The sequence below is a fragment of the Macrobrachium nipponense genome, chromosome 2 (genome assembly GCF_015104395.2).
Source record: "Macrobrachium nipponense isolate FS-2020 chromosome 2, ASM1510439v2, whole genome shotgun sequence".
NCBI classification, from domain to species: domain Eukaryota; kingdom Metazoa; phylum Arthropoda; class Malacostraca; order Decapoda; family Palaemonidae; genus Macrobrachium; species Macrobrachium nipponense.
Window position 1 is genome coordinate 124,111,367 of NC_087201.1, and position 23,454 is coordinate 124,134,820.

Below are 23,454 nucleotides of genomic sequence, written 5' to 3' on the forward strand. Positions count from 1 at the left end.
AGAAAGAGGACGAGAGGGATTTTGAACCGAGGTCCAGAGCTTAGAAGATTGTCCTCTGATACCCTTAGTGGCAAACAGATACTGCTTAATAGCCCTGACTGGACATAAGAGCCTTTCTTCCTCCTCATGTCCAACCAAATCAGATAAGTTCCTTACCACAAAAACTCCTCGGCCAAGGATTAGAAGGATTCTCATTTTTGGCTAGAAAGGTCAAAGATACCGAAAATACAGCATTGCCTTGAGAGAAACCGACTCTTTTGTCTATAGCGTGCAATTCGCTGACACGCTTAGCAGAGCTAGTGCAATAAGAAAGAGTGCCTTCTTAGTCAAGTTCCTGAGTGAAGCCGATTCAAAGGCTCAAACGGTGCCCCATGAGGAACTTAAGCACCACATCTAAGTTCCAAGCCACTGTATCTTGCGGAGCTTAGTGGTTCGAAAGAACCATAATGAGGTCCGACAGATCTGAATTGGAGGAAATATCCAAACCTCGATGTCGAAAAACCGAAGAGAGCATGGCTCTATATCCTCTGATCGTCGAAGGAGCCAGTTTCTTAGAGTTCCTAAGAAATAGAAAAGAAAAATCTGCTATTTCTGTTAAAGAGGTCGCAGAAGTAGAGACTTTAGCACTTCTACACCACTCTCTGAAGATTCTCCACTTCCCTTGATAGAGTTTGTTAGAAGACTCTCTCCTACAACGAGCGATAGCTTCAGCAGCTCTTCTTGAAAATCCTTCGCTCTGACAAGATTCCGGACAGTCTGAACCCTGTCAGAGCTAGAGCGGACAAGTTTTGGTGGAACCTCTTGAAGTGGAGGTTGTTTGAGAAGCCACTTCTCTGGAGGAAGAAGTCTGGGGAAGTCTACTAACAACTGGAGAAGGTCCCGGGAACCACTCTTTCCTGGGCCAAAAGGGAGCGATTACGTTAGCGTTACATTGCTGTGCGACATGAACTTGTTCAGCACCTCTCTTATTAGACCGAACGGAGGGAATGCATAAGCTTCCAGACCCGACCAATCCAACAGCATTGCGTCCACCGACCAAGCTAGAGGATCTGGGACTGGAGAACAAAAGAGAGGAAGACGGTTGTTCCTCGATGTCGCGAACAGGTCTATTGACGGTCGTCCCCAAAAAGGCGCCAAAGTTTCTGACAAATCTTGTTGTCCAAAGTCCACTCCAGAGGTAACACTTGCTGTTGACGACTTAACTCGTCCGCCAGGACGTTCATCTTTCCCACGGAACAAATCTCGGGACTAGCTGAACCTTCGCTTCGTTGACCACAGGAGGAGATCCTTGGCTACTTCGTACAGAGAGAAAGACGAGTCCCCCCCTGTTTCCGCACGTACGAGAGAGCCGTGGAGTTGTCGGAATGCACTGCCACTACTCGGCCTTCTACTAAGCTCCGAAACTGTCTGAGCCTAAGAAATTGCTAACAGTTCCTTTACATTTATGTGGAACTTCTTCTCTTCTCCGACCAAGCTCCTGAAGTCCGTTGATTTCCCAGTAGGGCTCCCCAACCTGTGTCGATGCGTCGGAAAAGAACTGTAGGTTCGGGAGGATGGTCATAGATCTAACCCTTCTTCCAACCTTGCTCGAGAGAGCCACCACCTTAGGTCCTCTTTATTTGATGTGACAGGAAAGGTAAATCGAGTCGTGGTGTGTCTTCCTGCACCAAGAGGCTCTCAGGAAAAAAACTGCAGAGGTCTCATGTGCAGTCTTCCCAACGTCACAAATTTCTCCACTGACGTCAATTTGCCCAGGAGCCTCATCCACTGATTGGCCGAACTTACCTTTTTGTCCAAGAACTCCTGAACTGTCTCCAGACAGCCTTGAACCCTCTTCGGGGACAGAAAAGCCCGAAAAACTTGAGCATTCAGAATCATCCCCAAATAAAGGATGCTCTGAGATGGAACCAACTGGGACTTCTGTTTTGTTGACCAGAATTCCTAACTTTCTGGCAAGATCCAGAGTTTGTTCCAAGGTCCTTCATGCACCGACTCTCTGATTCCGACCGGAGAAGCCAATCGTCCAGATAGAGGGAGATTCTTACTCCTAATATGTGTAGCCAGCTTCCTATCGGGGATAGAACCCTGGTGAAAACTTGAGGTGAGCGGTCGCTAGTCCGAAGCAAAGCGCCCGAAACTGAAACACCTTGCCTTCGAACATGAACCTCAGGTACTTCCGAGATTCGCGATGTATCGGAATGTGAAAATAAGCGTCTTTGCATGTCCAGAGAGACCATCCAATCCCCCTGTCTGATGGACTCCAGAACCGACCGAGTGGTCTCCATATGAAATTTTTTTTGTTGTTTTCTGGACATGCAAGTTCAGGGCGCTCACATCCAAAACCGGCCTCCAGCCCCCTGATGACTTGGGAAACTACAAAAAGGCGATTGTAAAAGCCTGGAGGAAAATCCCCTTCTATCTGTTCTATCGCTTCTTTGAGAACAAGCGCTTCCACTCTGCGGCTAGCGCCAGAAATTTGTCTGAGCCCTGGAGAGTATGCCTGGAATGGAATTGGCACAGGTGAGAGCGAGGGAGGTGAAACGAGAGGAATACGATAGCCGAACTTGAGTACTTGCACTACCCAGGCTTCTGCTCCTCTGTTTTCCCATTCCTCCCAAAACAGAGCCAGCCTGGCTCCCACTGGTGCATGAAGAACCGAGCTTTCATTTGGAAGGTTGTTGAACCTTGGCCGAGGCCTTAGACTGAGGTCGCAAATTCGATTTCGCGGCCGAAAGAAGCGCTTGGGTTTTCTCCCTCGAAAAGGCGCTTGGGCCAGAGGAGAAACCGAAGGAACAGTCTCCACAGGAGCTTTAGGTCTCTTAGTAGACTGTGCCAGTAAATCCGAAGTAGATTTCTTATCTAGCGCAGACGAAATTGACAACACTACATCGTCTGGAAAGAGGTTATCTTTCACAAAAGGAGCAACAAGAGAGCAGACTTCTGTTGGGACGTAACCCTTTAGAAGCAAAGGAGCACCAAAGTTGCCTTTTCTTAAGGGTACCAAAGGCGATGAGCGAAGCTAACTCATCACATCCATCCCTAATGGATTTGTCCGCACAGGACAGAACACAATCCAATCCTCCGCTAACTCCTGGGAAAGAGAAGGACAGTCTTCGATCTTGGCCGCTAAAGCGCCAATAGTCCAATCAAGGAAGCTAAAGACTTCCAAAGTTTAAATTGATTCTTTACAACGTGGTCCAACTCAGGCGCTGTAAAGAAAACTTTCGCTGCGGCGAAAGCAGATCTTCTAGAGGAGTCGATTAAAACTGGAGAAGTCTCCCTGGGAGGAGGAGGCAGAAACTCCCAGAGAAGGAGCTTCCCCAGTTACATAAAACCTATACCTCTACGAAGCAACTTAGAGGGAGGGTAAGCAAAAAAGAGCCTTCCCTAAGTCTCTTTTCATAGACATCCATTTCTCCGTCTCTTTCAACGAATGTCTAACCGCTTTAGATAGAACAAGTTTTGGGAGGAGAGGGTCTGAAGTTTTCCTCCTCATCAAAAAAGTCGAAGTTGGGGAGCGCGGAGCCGCTTTCTCAAAATAATCTGGATAAGATACCAGAAGAAATCTAAGGAGACGTGAATAACACGAGAGGTGATGTGAATCCTCCTCTCTTACTTCTTCTTCATTCTCGATACCGCCGAAGAAGTAGACGGAACTACAACCGGATCTGAAGGTTTCGAACCACCCTTGGACTCATTCATCAGTTGGTTAACATCTCTAACTGCTTGCGCAAAGGCGCCAGAGACGAATCAAAAACAGTTAACGTAGGCTTGGAAGAGCCTAAATGTTCAGCAGGAGGCGGAAAAACTACTTGCGCCTCGCTCGGAGCCCGCCGAAATTCGAGGCGAACAGGCGCATCAGGCGTAACAGACGAAAAAGCGGCCTAAAGAAACCCAACCCTTAGAACTGCTAGCTACAGCGCTCCACAATCTCTACTAGTAGATGGAGCCGAAAAAGGCACAGATTGAGGACGACGAACGAGCCGCTAACGGCCGCGGCGCAACCCTACTCTCAGCTCCTTATACAGCTTGACTGGAGGAGGCGAAGATCTGGCGCCTGAACGCCTCTTTAGGGACGCGAAACGGGCGAATCTCGCCAAGAGCGCCGCGCGACCGGAGACGAATCGCTTGAATCATTCGAAAGGCGTCTGACGCAACACCTTTCCTTTCCAACGCTTAACCGAGCCCTGTTGATGCGCAACAGGCTCAACAAGAGAGGCGCCTGTCTGTGGCAAATCCCGATCGACTCCCTTGGACTTCCGGTATGTCTTCTCCCCGGTGCGGGGGAGCTGGACAGTGACCTTTGTCTAGGAGACGTGTCAGGACAGACAGACGCACCCTCAACTACACTCTTACCTGAGGTCGCTTTCTCCAAAAAACGTCTTAACTGAATTACCAAGTTGCAAAACCGTATTCGCTAGTACCGAAAAATTTCTGATCTAACCTCGATTCCAGACTGGCAATGGTGTCGGAAGAACTACACGGGAAGCCGGAGAAGTGGGATTAGTAGGAGGAATAGGAGGTGTAGTTAAAGGAGACATAACAATTGAGGAGAAACAGAAGGAACAGATGCATCGCAAGACGAAGCAGAGCTAAGTCTACTTTCCTAAGCGCTGCTTTTCTAATTCTGTCTTTAGCTAATTTCTCCGAGTATGAACTAAAAAAAACTTCCATTGAGAATCAGTCCAATCACTACACTCGTTACATGTTCGATCTGCTGAACAAACCTGTCCCCTACACTTAACACATTAGTGTGAGAATCATATTCTAACTTGGATAATCTAGTTTTACATCCTGAGATGCAAAACCTAACTCCCGACGGACTAGAATCCGACATGGCAAACGCCTAAATAAAAAGCAAAATAACAACAACGCCAAAAAAGAGTACTTCACCAATTCCGAAGATCAATTCCACCAGAAAAAAAGCGAAGCAAAGTCATCCAACCGCACGACCACCGATGTTCACGGACGCCGGCAGGAAAAGAATTGGGATTCACCTGGGCAGTTGTACCTGGTTCTCCCGCGAGTGGAGGGGAGATGACGTCATCACCACCAGTGTTGGCGACGCCGACGCGCTAAATTTGAATTTAGTATCCTGCCGCTCGTGGAAATCACGGCTCTATAATTGTTCGGTAAGACACTACAATAAAAAAGAATTTTTTACTTGAAGACTGTACAAATAATGTGTTGGCCGTGAAGACCAGCTGCCGAGCTCACAACATTTATGTCAAACTTGTAAAATCCAGTACACTGGTTTTCTCACTCATTTGACACAAGTAATAACTTATGAAACATGCAGTCGACTAAAAACTTGTCATACTTGTTCATTCCCATCCATTACATTCATTACTGGTTTTATAATACTGACTTTGTTGCACAGATGGCTAATGCTCCAATGTAATCATAAACATCTGGAAGATTCCACAACCAAAATGTTGGACTTAAGCAAAAGTCCTTTTTGCCAATGTAACTCACGAAAGTTATATTCCTTTATATATTCTTACCATCAAATACCAGTAAAAATTCATGCCTTTTGTTTTATTATCCCTATTATTAAGATTTTCTCTATTAATCCTTGTAAAACAGATCTTCTTCAAATGGTTAACAATGAAAATATAGTAAATAATTGTATTTCCCAGGAAATCCCAGGATTATTTTCAAATTATCCTGAAATCCCATGATCCAAAATTACACTCAAACTGGAAACCCAAGTCATGACTCCTGAACCCTTCCTGGTCTGGCAAAATAGTTGGCCAAAGTGGTAGGGCCCTGGGTGTGGATGCCCCTGCAAATGTCATGTAGGAAGCAGTTTTGGCCCGGTAAAACCCAGAATTGGATGCTGAACTAAACTCTACCTAGTCCTCTCTACCCCTTTTTGTAAGTGAGAGGACAAGGGAGATGCCTCTTAGTCATCAACTGAGAGAGGATGCTCAATTCCAGTGTACTTTGGCCCAGATGCCTCTCTTGAAAAAGGGAACAAAAACTGAATTGAATTCAATCATTCCACTCACACCTCCATACTTACACCAGGCTTACACACATCGCCCAAAATACCATCTCTGTTACAAACATTTCTGGTGTGAAAGTGGTGAGGTAGAAGTTTGCATGATCCATTGGAGACAATGGCACTCCCCAATTCACAGATCAGTGCAGCCTCCTCCAAAAACCACACACTAACTGTAACTGAGACAACAGAGTCCAGTAAATGCCTCTGGAGCATACCAAAGGTTACTCTGTATATGAGACCATGGGTCAAAACTAAGCCATAATTGCCTCCCTAAGACTTTTCTCTGGCAACGTGAAATTAAATCTTGAGAATTTCCACTCCAGTATGGTCCGCAAGAAACCTGAAAGAATGGGACTGTCCAGTCTCATCAAATCCTTTAAGGCCTGCCCTGCTCCTCCCTCAGTCACAAAAGGAGACCTGCCAGAATTTACTCCCTAGGGCATTCCCAAACCCTTACCAAATCAGATCATCCTCTCAGAAAAGGCATGAGCTGCAGTTTCTCTGTCAGAACCATGTTTTGACTTGAACAGTGCTGCCTTCCTACTTTTAGCCTAAATAAAACTGAGAAACAAGAGGACCAAGCCCTGGCACTGTTCTTCCAACTCCCCCACCCACCATGCAGCTAGAAGCACTATGTGAGGCAGAAGTGTTCAAAGCTCTCTCTTTGAAAAAGAATTTCTCAGACTATGTACACTCCTGAAAGCACATTTAATCTCAAGCAAGGAAACGATGCAGGTTCACTCCTGAAACTTCTTTAAGATGGCTGTAAAGGAAAGCCTTCCCCAGGTGCCTACAACAAAAACTAATCCACAGACAAGGTAACCAACTACCAGATGGGCCCTGAAAACCCTATTTGTCAAACAGATTATGCAAGACCCCCCCCCCCCCTTTTTTTTTGCAACCCTTAGGCCTCATGGTGAGAAGGACTCCTCTAATCACCTCTCCATCATGATCATCTAACCACAGATTGACCAAGACAGCTATGGAAACCAATCTGCACACTATATACATGACTACCACACAAGCTATGAGTGGGGCCATCCAAACCCCTTGTTGTGAAATTCCAGAGTCATGGTGAGCAGTGGACTTGTGCACCAGGCAAATAGCCACGGCAGCCTTGGCTCAATGTGAGTCCAAGAGTCACTGAGAAACAAGACAGGAGCAGACCTTGATCTCAGCAGGCCTATCACCACCTGTGACCAGCACCTTGCCTTCCCTCAAGGTGGAGAGGTGTTTAAGAAGACTACCAAGACTTCTTACACGAGGGCTAGACTTTCCCTTTCTTGATCCCTTCCTGTGTGCAGAAAGAGAATGGGGTCGGGGTGGAGGTTGACAGCGAAGTATAAGATGAAGAAGAAAAGGCCTAATGGCTCTCAGACTCTTTGCTATGCTGTCTTTACTCTCCTTGCACCACACTGCTGGTCAAGTCATGAACCAAAGACTGAGTCATACCTAACGAAGTAATTTCCATAGGAAGGACTACTGCAACCAGAAAACCTTTTTCCATGACAGCAGTCTACAAAGCCAAGACCACAATAACCATCAGTAACTACCTCTGGAGATCATGAAGACCTTTGTCCTCTGCCAAGCTAAATTGAGAAGGTCACAAAAGGACTTGGCAAACCCAATTCCCACAAGAACTTCTATAGAGATTAAGCCTTACGATCACCTGAAGAGTCAATATTATTAGTGTATAAGTCAGAGAATGACTCAGCTGCAGATGAACCTTTCATGAAAAGCTGCTATGTTCCTGGCAAATCCAAGGCAACTTTCTAGCACAGAGAATTCTACTTGTATACCAGAATATTCCCTTCAAACAAAATCACTACCAGAGCCATCACAGCTGACAAAGGTGGTCACATCTTGCAAAAGAATGCCAATGAGAGAATACTCATCCAACTCCAAGTTCTCAACCCAGTCAGGGCAGCAAAGGGTAGCACAACTGTTCTCTACCAAGGCCAAAAGAAAAGTGTGTGATGGTCAATGAGTGAGGGATGCTTCCATACTAACGATGGCAGCGTCACCACAAAATTTGAATTTTGGACTGCCAAGGTAGGAAGCTTTCAGCTATGTAACTGCTTGGTATATTACTTGTGTCAAAACAAGAATTTTTACAAGGACTCAAAACATCATGATGACTTAGATAACACACTAACAAATATCACTTAAATACTGTATTACTAATGCATTCTTAAAAAATAATTCTTCTGTCAATGGTACTATATAACATTTTTTGCATTACCTGAAACTCTGAGACCTTGTGCTATCCTGTGAAGGTGACATGCTCATACGATCAGATCTACGGCTAGGTGAATTCCTGTCAGTAAGCTGGGTTTCTGATAGTGCTTGTGTTGACAGCTGAATCTGCTGTGTTAACTGATGAAGCTGCAAATCTAGTGCTGTAATGTCTCCTATACTGCGGCTTGATCCTTTATTTTCAAATCGTGATTCAATTTCATGGCTGACCTGGAACAATGATTTCAATATTAGTTACAACATAAAAAGTATTTTTATGCCTTTCTGAGAAAAACAGCATTTATTTTAATATCTAGTGATCTGAGATAGGACTTAATCTCTTGCATATTGCTTTGCTAACCTAACCCAATGAAATTGACACTTTCTTGAACTTAATTTTCAACACCTGAAGCCCATTTTCAAAATACTACAGTATCATCTAATAAATCTACTATACTACCAAGTTCAAGTTCATAATAACCAGAAAATAATTTAAAATAACTAATTTTTTATGCTATTTGTATTTTTCATAGGTATACAAGCCAAAATCATTTATATAGCAGTATCTTTCAGCGTAAGCTGCAAATTGGTCACTGAAAACTTGATGAGGTAGTTAACCCTTAAACGCCGAAGCGGTAAAAAAAATTGTGTCCCATGTGCCGGAGGTGTTTCAGAGTGAGCGTGGAAGCGGAAAAAATATTTTTTTAAAAAAATCACAGCGCGCTTAGTTTTCAAGATTAAGAGTTCATTTTTGGCTCTTTTTTTGTCATTGGCTGAAGTTAAGTATGCAACAATCAGAAATGAAAAATTTATCATTATCATATATAAATAATGCGATATATGATAGCAAGAAAACGAAATTTCATATATAATTGTATTCAAATCGCGCTGTGCGCAAAACGGTTAAAGGTAACAAGTTACTTTTTTTTCGTTGTAATGTACACTAAATTGCGATCATTTTGGTATATAACACATTGTAAAACAATAAAAGCAACACAGAGAAAATATTATCACAAAATAATGCATGAATTCGTAACGCGCGGATGTAAACAAATATTTTTTCAAAAATTCACCATAAATCTAAATATTGTCCTAGAGACTTCCAATTTCTTTAAAAATGAAGACAAATGATTGAATATTACTGTACTGTAAGAGAATTAGCTTACAATTGCAGTTTTTGACCATATCTGACGAGTTAAAGTTGACCAAATGTCGAATTTTTTTTATATATATATTTTTATATGCAATTATTTTAGAAATAAGAAAATAAGCTACAACCTTCAAAATATTTTTTGTTTTATTCTACATAAAATTGCACACATGCATATATATAAAAACTCTATGAAATGCCTAATATGAAATGGAGCAAATATTCCGAGAATGGGACGTACACATTTCGGAGATATGTGGCGGAGAATCCGCGCGCTGGAGGGAGGGAAAGGAAAGTTTTTTTTTTTTTTTTTAAATTCACCATAAATCTAAATTGGATGTGTAGAGACTTCGAATTTGTTCAAGGATGAAGATAAATGACGAATATACTAGACGTAAGAGTTTTAGCTTACAATGCATTTTTTTCGACCATTTTTCGGTAGAGTCAAGTGCCGGGGGGGGATGAACGTGGTTTTTTTTATTTATCGTGATTTATATGCAAATATTTCAAAATGAGAAAAGCTACACCTTCAATTATTATTGTTGTATTCTACATGAAATTGCACACATTTTCATATATAAAACTTTATGTAACGGCTAATTTAAAATGGTGCAAACATTACCACAATCGCACATATTATTTTTTTGGAAGAGTTACTGCGCGGACGTAAAGAAAATGTTATTTTTTTCATAAATTCACCATAAATCGAAATATTGTGCTAGAGACTTTCAATTTGTTGCAAAATGAAGGTAAATGCTTGAATATTACTAGAATATAAGCGTTTTAGCTTACAATTGCATTTTTTTACCATTTCGGTAGAGTCAAAGTTGACCGAAGGTTGAAAATTTGTCACTTATGATTTTTTATATGAAAATATTTCAAAATTGATAAAAGCTAAAACCATGGGTTGTTTTTAGTTGTATTGTGCATGAAATTGCGCACATTTCCATATACAAAACTTTATGTAACAGCTAATTTTAAAATGGTGCAAAAATTACCACAATCGCATGTATGATTTTTTTCGGAAGAGTTACCGCGCGGACGTAAGGAAAAAGTTTTTTCATAAATTCACCATAAATCGAAATATTGTGCTAGAGACTTCCAATTAGTTGCAAAATTAAGGTAAATGATTGAATATTACTAAAATATAAGAGTTTTAGCTTACAATTGCGTTTTCCGACCATTTCGGTAGAGTCAAAGTTGACCAAAGGTTGAAATTTTGGCACTTATCGTTATTTATATGAAAATATCTCAAAACTGATAAAAGCTACAATCATGAGTATTTTTTGTTGTATTTTACATAAAAATGCGCACATTTTCATATATAATACGCCATGTAACAGCTAATTTAAAATGGTACAAAAATTATGTCAAAGTGACAAAATAATTTCCGAGATGAGTCACATATACTTTTTAGTGCGGTAAGAAAGAAATTCGCGCTTGCGCGCCTGCGTAACGATTGTAAACAAAACAACACCTTGATCCGTGAACTCCCAGCATCCCCCAAGGCGCGTGATTCAAGAGTTTTCGGCTGGTAGGCCTAAAAGTATTTTTCCGTGAATTTGTAAAACTTTTGTATGTCGACGTAAAATACGTCCAGTCGGCACCCGAGAGACAAAAAATGTCGACGAAAAATACGTCCAGTCGGCATTTAAGGGTTAACAAGGTGGCTAAAATTTGGAATAGGGATGTACCCCTCATTTACTTGGGACTGAGCAAGGTAGTTGAGTTGGATAAGTATATTAAAGGCTCTGGTTTGTATACCTAAGAAACAGACACATTTCTTTTATAATTTGTCATTTTTTCCTCTGGGAATACAAGCCACCGCCCTTTCATTTGAGACTTACTCCTTTGGAAGGAAGTCAGTCTCTGCAACTGACTGGAGATGAAAGCCAGAATGTAATTCCCATGATCCTGGTTGCCTTCCAAGCAGGAGAAGTCATGACTAACCCTCTACCTGTCTTGCCCAAAATGGTTGAAACCAGAGTTAGTGGGGCCCCTGGGTCTGAGTGACCCATAAAACAAACTCTTTTAAGAAAAAATTTCAAGGTATCATTACATATCCTACAATGGACTTCATGTCAGAAGGCAGTTTACCTCTGGACTATATTACCAAGTACCCCCTACCTCCTGTCATTGACAAGATGATGCCTGAAGTATATTCACCTGCATTTAGTTCAACTCTAGTACTAGAGTACTCTGGCCCAGACACTATTCCCAAAGAGTAGGTAAGGATGGAAGGGGACCTAATCATTCCTTATCCACATCTCCAGGCTTATACCAGGCCTTAGGTACATCAAATAAGATACTGTCCTTGTCTAAAATGGAGCCCAGGTGACTCCACACCTTGTTGTGAGCCACCATAGGTCCAAGATGAAGGTGTCTATGGATTTGTGGCAAAGGCAGTCAGTCTGAGCCAAACATTTGTCCTCATTACTTTTTAAACCCAAAAGTTCTTCCAAAATGAAAAGGATAGACTCTACCCATGACTTTGTCAAGCCTCAAACAAGAAGGGAGGCCAACCTCCTTGTTACGAACCGACTAGAGAGAGGTCCGCTCAAAGTTCGATATTATGATAAACAAAAAGAATTTGACACCAACAGTTGAAACTGGGGATACGAATATAGAAAAAAACACTAACACAATAAAGGTTTATTTTCAAGCTTACTAACAAAGATAAATGCAGAATGGTATCTCCTATTTACATAAAAAAGGCAAAATCTTACAATGCGTGAACTAGGGAAGAAGTGAGGTTATTAAATACTTGCTGGCCAGTTTTGTGACTCGAAGCGATGGCTTCACAAAAGGAGAACTGCGATTGCAGATGTCTTCTTGACTCCGTATTGCAGAAAATAATGTCTATAATTGATACTCGAAGGGCAGGAACTCCTCAAAACCTCTTGTAAAAGGTTTCTTCTTTGAAGTCTTGCTCTACGTCGAAATGCCTCAGTCGTCCACTCCTGACGACGACTTGACCATAATTCAACCCACTCTCGAGCGCCTTTTTCTCTCTGATCCTTCGTCCTTCTCTTATCTCAATCTGATGATCTCTGCTGCTGATCTCTCACTGATAATCTGATCTGTGGCTCTTACTGATGATCTCTGATCTCTGTGATTAACTGATGATCTCTGCCTTCTCCTACTTTGTCAGTCGTATTTATAAGGCAACCTGGGGGCGGGGCCTACGGCAAACGTCACAGACTCCCGAGATTACCGGAACGATTTAGAAGTTTCTCGACGAAGTATTGCATCAGAAATCGCAGCGTATCTCACGTCACGTCGGCGCCTGTTAAGTTCCACAAAACAACTGCCGATTCTAGAACAATCATGAGAACAGGCACCGCCAACACCTGCGCGAATGCATCCTTGCTGCAGAACTTCTCGAAGATGCGTTTTCCTTTCCTTTATCTTTCTTTGCTATAAAGCAATTACCATGACACTCCTCCTCAGAGGTGTAAGGCCCATCAGATTATACTTCACATAGCCAGGAAGTGTTTCTAGTCAATTTCTTCTTGCTCTTATTTACACTAATGAAAAGGTATCTACACTTCAGTCTCTGGAAGTGGGTTCTTTTCAGAAAAATACCAAAGAGTGTAAAATGGGCAAAGCAAGACCTCATCTGGGTCTTAACTGACAAAATCTCACAAGGAGGGGATCAAGAAACTCTTGAATTTTTCATCTGGCATAGACATCCTGAGTTTTCACTGCAAACTCAGGAATGAAGGAGAATGCAAGAGATCCCCACCCTTCCAAATGCCAGATGAGATATGGCAGGCCCTGCAACTCCCCCATCCTTTTATGGATAAGCCAAAGCTATGAGGAAAACAGTCTCAAATATAAGGTCTTTCTCTGAGGCCTGAGACAGAGGCCTGGAAGTCACCCTGGTAAGACTCCTAAATACCAGGAACACATCCCACTCAGTCCTTGAATGGGACAAGACTGCTCAAAACTCATCTTTAACATAGACAACTCCATTGAAGAGGAGAGGTCTATCTCCTCACTTCAAAAAGCTGAGAAAGTCATAACAATGGCTTTTTACAGCAAAGAATGAAGGTGCTTGTCTCAGCAATTGTAAAGAAGGCAATGATGTGATGAAAAGACACGCCAACCAATTGCAAAAGATGGCCTACTTTCCCTGATACACGTTTGCTGAGACACTGGTACTCTGATATCTCCCTCACAGCCCTGCAAAAAAAGTCTATCTCTCTTGCAGGAGACACTGGATAACCTTTAAATGTGAAGCTTCAGGGACAGCACAGTGAGGTCCCGATCAGTTGCCGGGGACCCTCAGGGCATCCTTGCTTCAAAAACAAAAATCTGCATAATACACCGAGTACGCTCGAGAAATAGATCCCGCACTCCTGGTTCAAACGATCTTTTACACATTTATCAGAAGCTACTTTATGACATTGTTAGAATTGTAATTACAAATGCATGTCAGTCATTACAAGCTTTCCAACCATATGTAGTGAATCTCTCTAATTTGTAAATAGAATTATTAACATTTTTCCAGGTGTGAGAAAACACATCTGGCTGTATACAGATATATCTCTATTTTTCCCTAATGCCAATGCTACTTTCTAAACTCGCAAGAGTTCTTGACCTATCCGAGAATTTTGTCAATACATCAAAATGCACCTGACTCTGCTTCTTAGTCGCCACCTCGTTACTGGTGACCATGAAGACGTCTGACACTGCCAGCACTAGCCTATCCTACAAAAATGCCACAGTAGCAGCAAGTAACCACCTGCCACCCATCACAACCAACAACCCAGAGACCTAGTTCTTCAGAGCGGAACCTTCTTCAAGTCTAAGATCTCCTCCACATCCCACAAAGCAGCCAATGCCCTCTTCAAGTTCCTGCCTGACAACTTCTTTGAACAAATTGTGGAATATTCCGCCTGCCCTAAAAGCAATGTAGTTCTTAGACAACGTCAGGGCAGCAATAGGAGATCAAAGGCTGTTGCACATCTACAAGCAATTGCGGCAACTATACTCTGTTTTTTTCCATCTGTCCATCCGCCTGTGGTGGTCGCACATGGTAACACTGCATCCCAGGGTTTAAATAGTTACACTATGTCAAAGTTTTGGGTAAATAAAAGGATATCTGGGTGTACATTTGCAACTGAAAAGTGTTTTAATAATTTACTGTATGCAAATTACACAGTTAATATTCAAAATAGGATATTATTATTATTGTTAAGTGTAAGCTGAATGTAACTATCTAAAGCCCGGGACCCAGTGCTACCATACGCAAACACCACAGGCGGGTGGACAGATGGGAAAAAACTGAGTATAGTTACGATCCCCGCCACATGATTGCGTTGACCTTGTGCGAAAGGTCCTACTCACAAAATTACCCTGCCAAACAGTTGTGGCCATCCCCAACAAACCAACCATGGACCTCAATGAGTTCCTGAAGATGGTCCACACTGACCACCTGGCCCGCAAGTCGACTAAGCCTACACAACCACCCGTAATAGCAGCCATCCAACAGCCTAGCAGCAGACTGATGCAGGGACAGGCAGTGATCCAGGAGGCCCTGGCCCCCCACCATACACTGCTACCAGAGCTTCAAGTGGAAAAACAAACTCAAGTACAAGCCCAAAACAGAAGAACGTCCCAAGGGTATTTGTTTCTACCACTGGAGGTTTAGGAATAAAGCCTGAAAATGCTAAAAGAACTGCCGTATGTCAAAAAAACATGCAAAAGGGTCGCAGCAGCAACCCCACAAACTAAGCATTGGCGGTGGGCAGACCAACTGGCTCATAAGGGAAACCGCGCCTGCTTTCTGCTGTCTTTCTTCCAGGTACCAGCAAAAAGATTCCGCGTTTTTTCATAACAGACGAAAGATCAAACAGTCTTCCTGGTTGACACTGGTGAATGCATGTCATTCGTACCAGCCAACCTGTACAAATATCTCAATCCAACTCCTAGCACTCTACAGGTGTCCACTTTCTGCAGGGCTATATGGGAAGCGGACCATAAATTTGTCATTTGGCGGGAAGCAGTACAAGTGGATGTTCATCACAGCAGACATAACTGCCCTTTTAAGAGTAGACTTCCTAGATCCCACAACATGATGGTGGACATAGCAAAATGGCAGCTGATCACACAACCTGCCCCCGTAGCCCAAACCACTCTGACTCCAGCACCAGAGATAAGTTGTCTCCTACAGGTGTTTCTGAAGGTATTTAAGTTAAGAACTACCTGCAAACACTACCTGACCAAACCCACAAAGCACCATGTCCAGCACCACATAGTCGCCAAAGGTCCCCCAGTGCATGCCCATTTCAGACAACTGACCCCAGGACAATTCACCTGCACCAAACAAGCTTTCCAGGACATGGAACAAGCAGGTATATGCCAAAAAGCCTCCAGTCCCTGGGCATCTTCCCTTCACATGGTATCAAAACCTAATGGCACATGATGACCATGCGGCAACTACCAGAGACTCAACATCAAGACAGTACCTGACAGGTACCTGCTGAGCATTGCTGACATAACAAACCAGGTGGAGGCCACCAAAATATTTACAAAGATTGACCTACTGAAGGGATACTTCCAAGTCCCGGTTGCAAAGGAGGATAGAAAAAATGGCCATTATCACCTTTTAGCAACTGCACCTTCAACTACACCTACTTTGGCCTTTGGAACTCAGGTGCAACCTTCCAACGTCTGCTGGACGAAATCCTGGGCAACCTACCAATTTCTGTTGTCTACATCAATTACAAACATTCTCATATTTACCCCAAACATAAAACAAAACATGAGAGACATCAAGCAGGTCCTGCAAATACTCAGAGAAAACTGACTTACAGCCCCAAATGACAACCGTGATTGGGCAAAACCAGTAGTGGAATTCCTGGGACACCAAATAAGCCCTGAAGCCATCAAGCCTCTCCCAATGAAGGTTCAAGCAATCCCCAACTTTCCAAAGCAACAATCACAGCAGTCCAAAAATTCACAGGAATGGTCAACTATACTATTACCACCATTTTATGCCCAACCTTGCTGAAATAATGGCTCCAATAGTATATGATTCCTTAAAAGGAAAAAATAAAAAAGTATATTGGTATGAAAAACAAAATAAAGCCTTCATCCTAGCCAAAAAACCAATCACCTCTGCTACCACACTAACTTTTCCTTTACCACATAAGTCTCTCACCCTAATGACAAACACAAGTAGCACAGCAATGGGCGTGGTACTCAAACGAACGACAGATGATGGTAGATCTCAAGAAAGCACAGTAGAAAGTATAGCTTGCACACAATTGCAACTTACCAATGCAAAGATAACCATGGGAATTGTGATGTGAAGAGATTAATGCTTTACCAGAAAAGATAGGTTTTTATGCATACTGTACTGAAAAAATGAAAAACAGCAAAATAAAATCAATAATCCAATGTACTTTACCTGCATCAAGTCCTGAAGAGAGAGCTCTTTACGCAAGGTTTGTGTGACAGGTGGTAATCGAGCAACATCCAGCTTCATAATATTTTCCAACGTCTGTCGCAAGAGCCCAAGGCATTGCCTAAATTGAGAAAAAAAAATGTATGGAAGTATATGCAAAATAAATACATAAGTATTGTTATATAGGAAGAATTACTCTACCACTTTTTTCTTTGAGTAGAAATATATTTAGAAAAACTACTGACCAATATTGTATTTTTTTAAAGTTTCTGATTTTGTAAATTGCACTAATTTCAAGGCTGTTTATAGAACTGTAAGCAGCTGTTTGCAAAGAGATAAGATCATATATAGTTAGTGCATATTACATAATTAGTGAAAATATTCTATGGCAATAAGTGTCCTAATATGTATTCAGAGTATGTACGTACTACTTTTCAACATTGAATTTCCTTTATCAGCATTCTGATATTAAGTACATCAGTCATTTATGACTTACAGTGGACCCACCGTATTCGTGTTCTTGAGATTTGTGGACTCACATATTCGTGTTCTCGAGATTCCCAGATTCACGTCAGGACCATAACCAGTTTTTTTTATGGGGAGGGGGGGAGCCTTTTTCCCAAAAACTGGACCTTTTTTCTATAAATGTCATTGCATATATAGTTATATACAATATGAAATACTTGAAATATGATATTGTTATGATACAATAAAGTTTCATACATACTTACCTGGCAGATATATACATAGCTATCGACTCCGTCGTCCCCGACAGAAATTCGAATTTCGCGGCACACGCTACAGGTAGGTCAGGTGATCTACCTGCCTGCCGCTGGGTGGCAGGACTAGGAACTATCCCCGTTTTCTAATCAGATTCTCTCACCTGTCTCCTGCGGGGAGGCTGGGTGGGTCTTTAATTGTATATATCTGCCAGGTAAGTATGTATGAAACTTTATTGTATCATAACAATATCATTTTCATACATTCAACTTACCTGTCAGATATATACATAGCTGATTGGCACCCTTTGGTGGAGGGCAAGAGACAGCTAATTACTGACTAGACAGGTAAACAACATATGTTGTAGGTATTTATAGACCTTAGTTCCTCTGTGTTTCTAGACGAAGGATTGACTTCCTAGCTATTGCATAGGAGTCTGCTTCATCTCAAGAGCCTTAGCGAGATAGTGATCTGTGGCCAAGAGTTCTTGTGGATCTGTCGATGGGGTCTCTTCCACTTACTCGACAGAACCTAACTGGCGTTTGTCAATGGGAGCACATCCGCTTATATGACAACACGCACTTATTTAAGGAGCGCAACACCGATCCCGATCACCTGTTCCTAACATGAGGGTTCGCGCTAAATTGAAAGAGAGTTATCCCCCAAACTCCTTTCAAACCTCCAATAAAAATCATTGAGTTAAAATAAATTCAACTCATTATTAAAGGATCAGTGTCGGCTCCTTATCCCAGCAACGTATCCGCTGATACGTATAAACCAAGAGAGAAGAATCTCTCGAAGGTTAACTTGAAGTCCTTCGTGTAATGAGCAGTCAACACATAGTTTGCATCTCGTATATGTTAAAGCTAATATGTCTTCCTGACATATTGTTACGAAAAGAACAAGAATTTGCAAAAGCTCGCACTTCATGAGCTTTTTAAATTCTCAGCTGTTTGAATGTATCATCAAGTCACTTATGAAGTGCTTTTAGAGATCACCATTGTTTCCAAGAAGACTAGGACGTTTCTTTGAACTGGATCTCATCTGGATGAAGCCTAACGCCTGGCTTGCGTCTGGCTGGCGCGAGGAGTATCCTGTTTAGAATACTCCTGGCGCCTGACAGTCGTAAAACTCTTCGAATACTCCTGCCGTCTGGAAGGCGCATCTCGCTCCAAATACTCCTGGCGCCTGTTAGAGTATTAAGCTCAGAATACTCCTGGCGCCTGGCAGGAGTATCGCGCTTCGAATACTCCTGGCGCATGGCAGGAGTATCGCGCTTCGAATACTCCTGGCGCTTGGCAGGAGTATCGCGCTTCGAATATCCTGGCACCTGGCAGGAGTATCGCGCTCGAATACTCCTGGCGCCTGTTAGGGAGTATTAAGCTCAGAATACTCCTGGCGCCTGGCAGAGTATCGCGCTCCGAATACTCCTGGCGCTGGGAGGAGTATCGCGATCGGAATACTCCTGTCCTCTGAATTACTCCTGGCGCCTGGCAGGAGTATCGCTCTCCGAATACTCCTGGCGCCTGGGAGGAGTATCGTGCTCGGGAATACTCCTGGCGCCTGGCAGAAGTTATCGCTTTCCTAGGAGGAGCATCGTGATCGGAATACTCCTGGCGCTTAGGTAGGAGTATCACGTTCCGAATACTCCTGGCGCCTGGGAGGAGTATCTGCTCATCGGAATACTCCTGGTGCTTGGCAGGAGTATCGCGTTCCGAATACTCCTGGCGCTGTTAGGAGTATTAAGCTCAGAATACTCCTGGCGCTTGGTAGGCACATCGCGCTTCGAATACTCCTGGCGCCTGGTAGGAGTAAAAGTCTAGAATACTCTGGCTCCTGGGAGGAGTATCGAGGTCAGAGTACTAAGGCGCCTGGCAGGAGTATCTCTCCCGAATACTCCTGACCTATGGAAGGCGCATCTAGTTCCGAATACTCCTGTGGCTTGGTAGGAGTATCGCTCATGGAATGGCCTTTCGAATGGCAAGAATATTGCGTTAGCGGCGCTATACTCCTATCAGGAGTTCTCTCTTCTCCCGTTGGCTCTTGTTGCTTGGATGAAGATCTTGGCCTAGAACGATCTACAGTAAAGTCAGGCTCTTTGCGCCTACTTGGCGCCTGGCTCCTAGGTTGGGCGCCAGACGCTTGGCAGGAGTTACTTCCTTTCCACGTCTCGCCTGCCTAACGCATCGCTCCCCCCAGAGATGGCCGCTTGTGCGACAAATCCCCTGTAGGGTTCGTCGTCGCCGACAGGAGATCGGTATTTGGATCTCTTAATCAGAAGTCTGTCATCCCCTTTTTACGAGTAGGATCTTTAGAAAGAAAGTACTCCTACCAAAGACGCTAATTGCTCCTGCACATTCATCACAATTTAGTCCGCTCCATCCAGTAGACAATAGGAAATCTCAAAAGTCCAAGAGACAAGTCTTCCTCCGAGGAGGTCATTATTGCATACTTCCGTTGCTAACGAGTTCTCCTCTTACATGTTGATGAGTTTCTTGTTGCAGAAGCTTCCCTATCTTGCGAAGGAAGGGAAGGAGCTTGGAATTTAAAGAGATTCTGAGCTGAAATTGGTTGATTTCTAGCTCTTGAATGTATCTCTCTGAACCTTTGGGAAGTAGTTTGAGCCCTTCTCGCGTTCCAAAGACTCTGTCAGTAAACGTTTAAACCTTTTCTTCTTCTGTAGATGACAATGTCACTACATTACCCGGACAACGAAACCTCTATCTAAAAGCGTTGATCCAGGAATAAAAGGCTTTAGTTCTCTTGCCAAACATACTATGCTGGCCAGAACCATTGCCGAGTCGTCATAGAATTTGATTCCAGATTCTAAAGCCCAAAATTTCACTTGTCCTTTTGATCGTTTAGGACCAAGAGAAACATTTGATTAGGAGCAGTTCCATCTTGTCGGAACACGGAATCTGAGGCCCAAATTAGGATCCCATTCTAAGTATAAGATCTCTTACTCTTATCGTATAGAGGTATTGTATAAGATCCCGAAGATCTTAATTCTCTACTATCTCTAATATTCTTTGTCTAGACAGAATATATCTTTTCACTGTGTTCATTGATAGCATAAATTACCAAGGTGATTCTTCCCTCTGAAAGGGAAGAAAACCATTATGTGGTTCACAGAGGTATCGGAAGAGGACAGTTTCCCCTTTCTATCTAGCACGATCTGCAGCAACTCTATGTCTTTAACATATTTAAAGGAATTATGAAGCTTCCCTTGAAAAATATGATATTGTTATGATACAATAAAGTTTCATACATACTTACCTGGCAGATATATACATAGCTATCGACTCCGTCGTCCCCGACAGAAATTCGAATTTCGCGGCACACGCTACAGGTAGGTCAGGTGATCTACCTGCCTGCCGCTGGGTGGCAGGACTAGGAACTATCCCCGTTTTCTAATCAGATTCTCTCTTCCACCTGTCTCCTGCGGGGAGGCTGGGTGGGTCTTTAATTGTATATATCTGCCAGGTAAGTATGTATGAAACTTTATTGTATCATAACAATATCATTTTCATACATTCAACTTACCTGTCAGATATATACATAGCTGATTGACACCCTTTGGTGGAGGGCAAGAGACAGCTAATTACTGACTAGACAGGTAAACAACATATGTTGTAGGTATTTATAGACCTTAGTTCCTCTGTGTTTCTAGACGAAGGATTGACTTCCTAGCTATTGCATAGGAGTCGCTTCATCTCAAGAGCCTTAGCGAGATAGTGATCTGTGGCCAAGAGTTCTTGTGGATCTGTCGATGGGGTCTCTTCCACTTACTCGACAGAACCTAACTGGCGTTTGTCAATGGGAGCACATCCGCTTATATGACAACACGCACTTATTTAAGGAGCGCAACACCGATCCCGATCACCTGTTCCTAACATGAGGGTTCGCGCTAAATTGAAAGGAGAGTTATCCCCCAAACTCCTTTCAAACCTCCAATAAAAAATCATTGAGTTAAAATAAATTCAACTCATTCATTAAAGGATCAGTGTCGGCTCCTTATCCCAGCAACGTATCCGCGATACGTATAAACCAAGAGAGAAGAATCTCTCGTAGGTTAACTTGAAGTCCTTCGTGTAATGAGCAGTCAACACATAGTTGCATCTCTTATATGTTAAAGCTAATATGTCTTCCTGACATATTGTTACGAAAAGAACAAGAATTTGCAAAAGCTCGCACTTCATGAGCTTTTTAAATTCTCAGCTGTTTGAAGGTACATCAAGTCACTTATGAAGTGCTTTAGAGATCACCATTGTTTCAAACAAGAAGACTAGGACTTTTTTCTTTGAACTGGATCTCATTCTGGATGAAAGCCTAACGCCATGGCTTGCGCCTGGCTGGCGCGAGGAGTATCCTGTTTAGAATACTCCTGGCGCCTGACAGTCGTAAAACTCTTCGATACTCCTGCCGTCTGGAAGGCGCATCTCGCTCCAAATACTCCTGGCGCCTGTTAGGAGTATTAAGCTCAGAATACTCCTGGCGCCTGGCAGGAGTATCGCGCTTCGAATACTCCTGGCGCCTGGCAGGAGTATCGCGCTTCGAATACTCCTGGCGCTTGGCAGGAGTATCGCGCTTCGAATACTCCTGGCACCTGGCAGGAGTATCGCGCTTCGAATACTCTTGGCGCCTGTTAGGTAGTATTAAGCTCAGAATACTCCTGGCGCCTGGCATGAGTATCGCGCTCCGAATACTCCCTGGCGCCTGGGAGGAGTATCGCGATCGGAATACTCCTCGTCCTCTGAATACTCCTGGCGCCTGGCAGGAGTATCGCTCTCCGAATACTCCGGTGGCGCCTGGGAGGAGTATCGTGCTCGGAATACTCCTGGCGCCTGGCAGAAGTATCGCTTTTCTAGGAGGAGCATCGTGATCGGAATACTCCTGGTCGCCTGGTAGGGAGATTATCACGTTCCGAATACTACCTGGGCGCCATGGGGAGGAGTTATCGTGCTCATCGGAATACTCCCTGGTGCTTGGCAGGAGTATCGCGTTCCGAATACTCCTGGCGCCTGTTAGGAGTATTAAGCCTCAGAATACTCCTGGGCGCCTTGGTAGGCACATCGCGCTTCGAATACTCCTGGCGCCTGGTAGGAGTAAAAAGTCTAGAATACTCCTGGCTCCTGGGAGGAGTATCGAGGTCAGAGTACTCAAGGCGCAGGGCAGGAGTATCTCTTCCCGCATACTCCTGACCTATGGAAGGCGCATCTAGTTTCCGAATACTCCTGTGGCTTGGTAGAGTATCGCTCAGGAATGGCCTTTCGAATGGCAAGTATATTGCGCTTAGCGGGCGCTATACTCCTATCAGGAGTTCTCTCTTCTCCAGTGGCTCTGTTGCTTGGATGAAGATCTTGGCCTAGAACGATCTACAGTAAAGTCAGGCTCTTTGCGCCTACTTGGCGCCTGGCTCCTAGTTGGCGCCAGACGCTTGGCAGGAGTTACTTCCTTTCCCACGTCTCGCCATGCCTAACGCATCGCTCCCCCCAGAGATGGCCGCTTGTGCCGACAACTCCCCATTGGTAGGGTTTCGTTCCGCGCCCACGACAGGATATCGGTATTTGGATCTTGTCCTCTTAATCATGGGAAGTCTGTCAATACCTTTTTACGAGTAGGATCTTTAGAAAGTACTCCTACCAAAGACGCTAATTGCTCCTGCACATTCATCACAATTTAGTCCGCTCTATCCAGTAGACAATAGGAAATCTCAAAGTCCAAGAGACAAGTCTTCCTCCGAGGAGGATCATTATTGCATACTTCCGTTGCTAACGAGTTCTCCTCCTACATGTTGATGAGTTTTCTCGTTGCAGAAGATTCCCTATCCTTGCCCGAAGGAAGGGAAGGAGCTTGGAATTTAAAGAGATTCTGAGCTGAAATTGTTGATTTCTAGCTCTTGAATGTATCTCTCTGAACCTTTTGGGA

The 23,454-nt window shown here is 43.4% G+C and overlaps 1 protein-coding gene across 1 annotated transcript in view; it reads right to left on the reverse strand.

The window, feature by feature from the left end:
• Nucleotides 1-6,007: 6,007 nt before the first annotated feature.
• The window catches only part of LOC135221301 (uncharacterized), a 146,837-nt gene continuing 129,390 nt past the window's right edge, over nt 6,008-23,454 (reverse strand). The window contains exons 6-8 of the mRNA XM_064259109.1: nt 16,810-16,927; nt 8,250-8,473; nt 6,008-6,233 (exon numbers count right to left, since the gene is read on the reverse strand). Coding sequence (XP_064115179.1) covers nt 6,008-6,233; nt 8,250-8,473; nt 16,810-16,927 — 568 coding nt within the window. The remainder of the gene's footprint in view (nt 6,234-8,249; nt 8,474-16,809; nt 16,928-23,454) is intronic.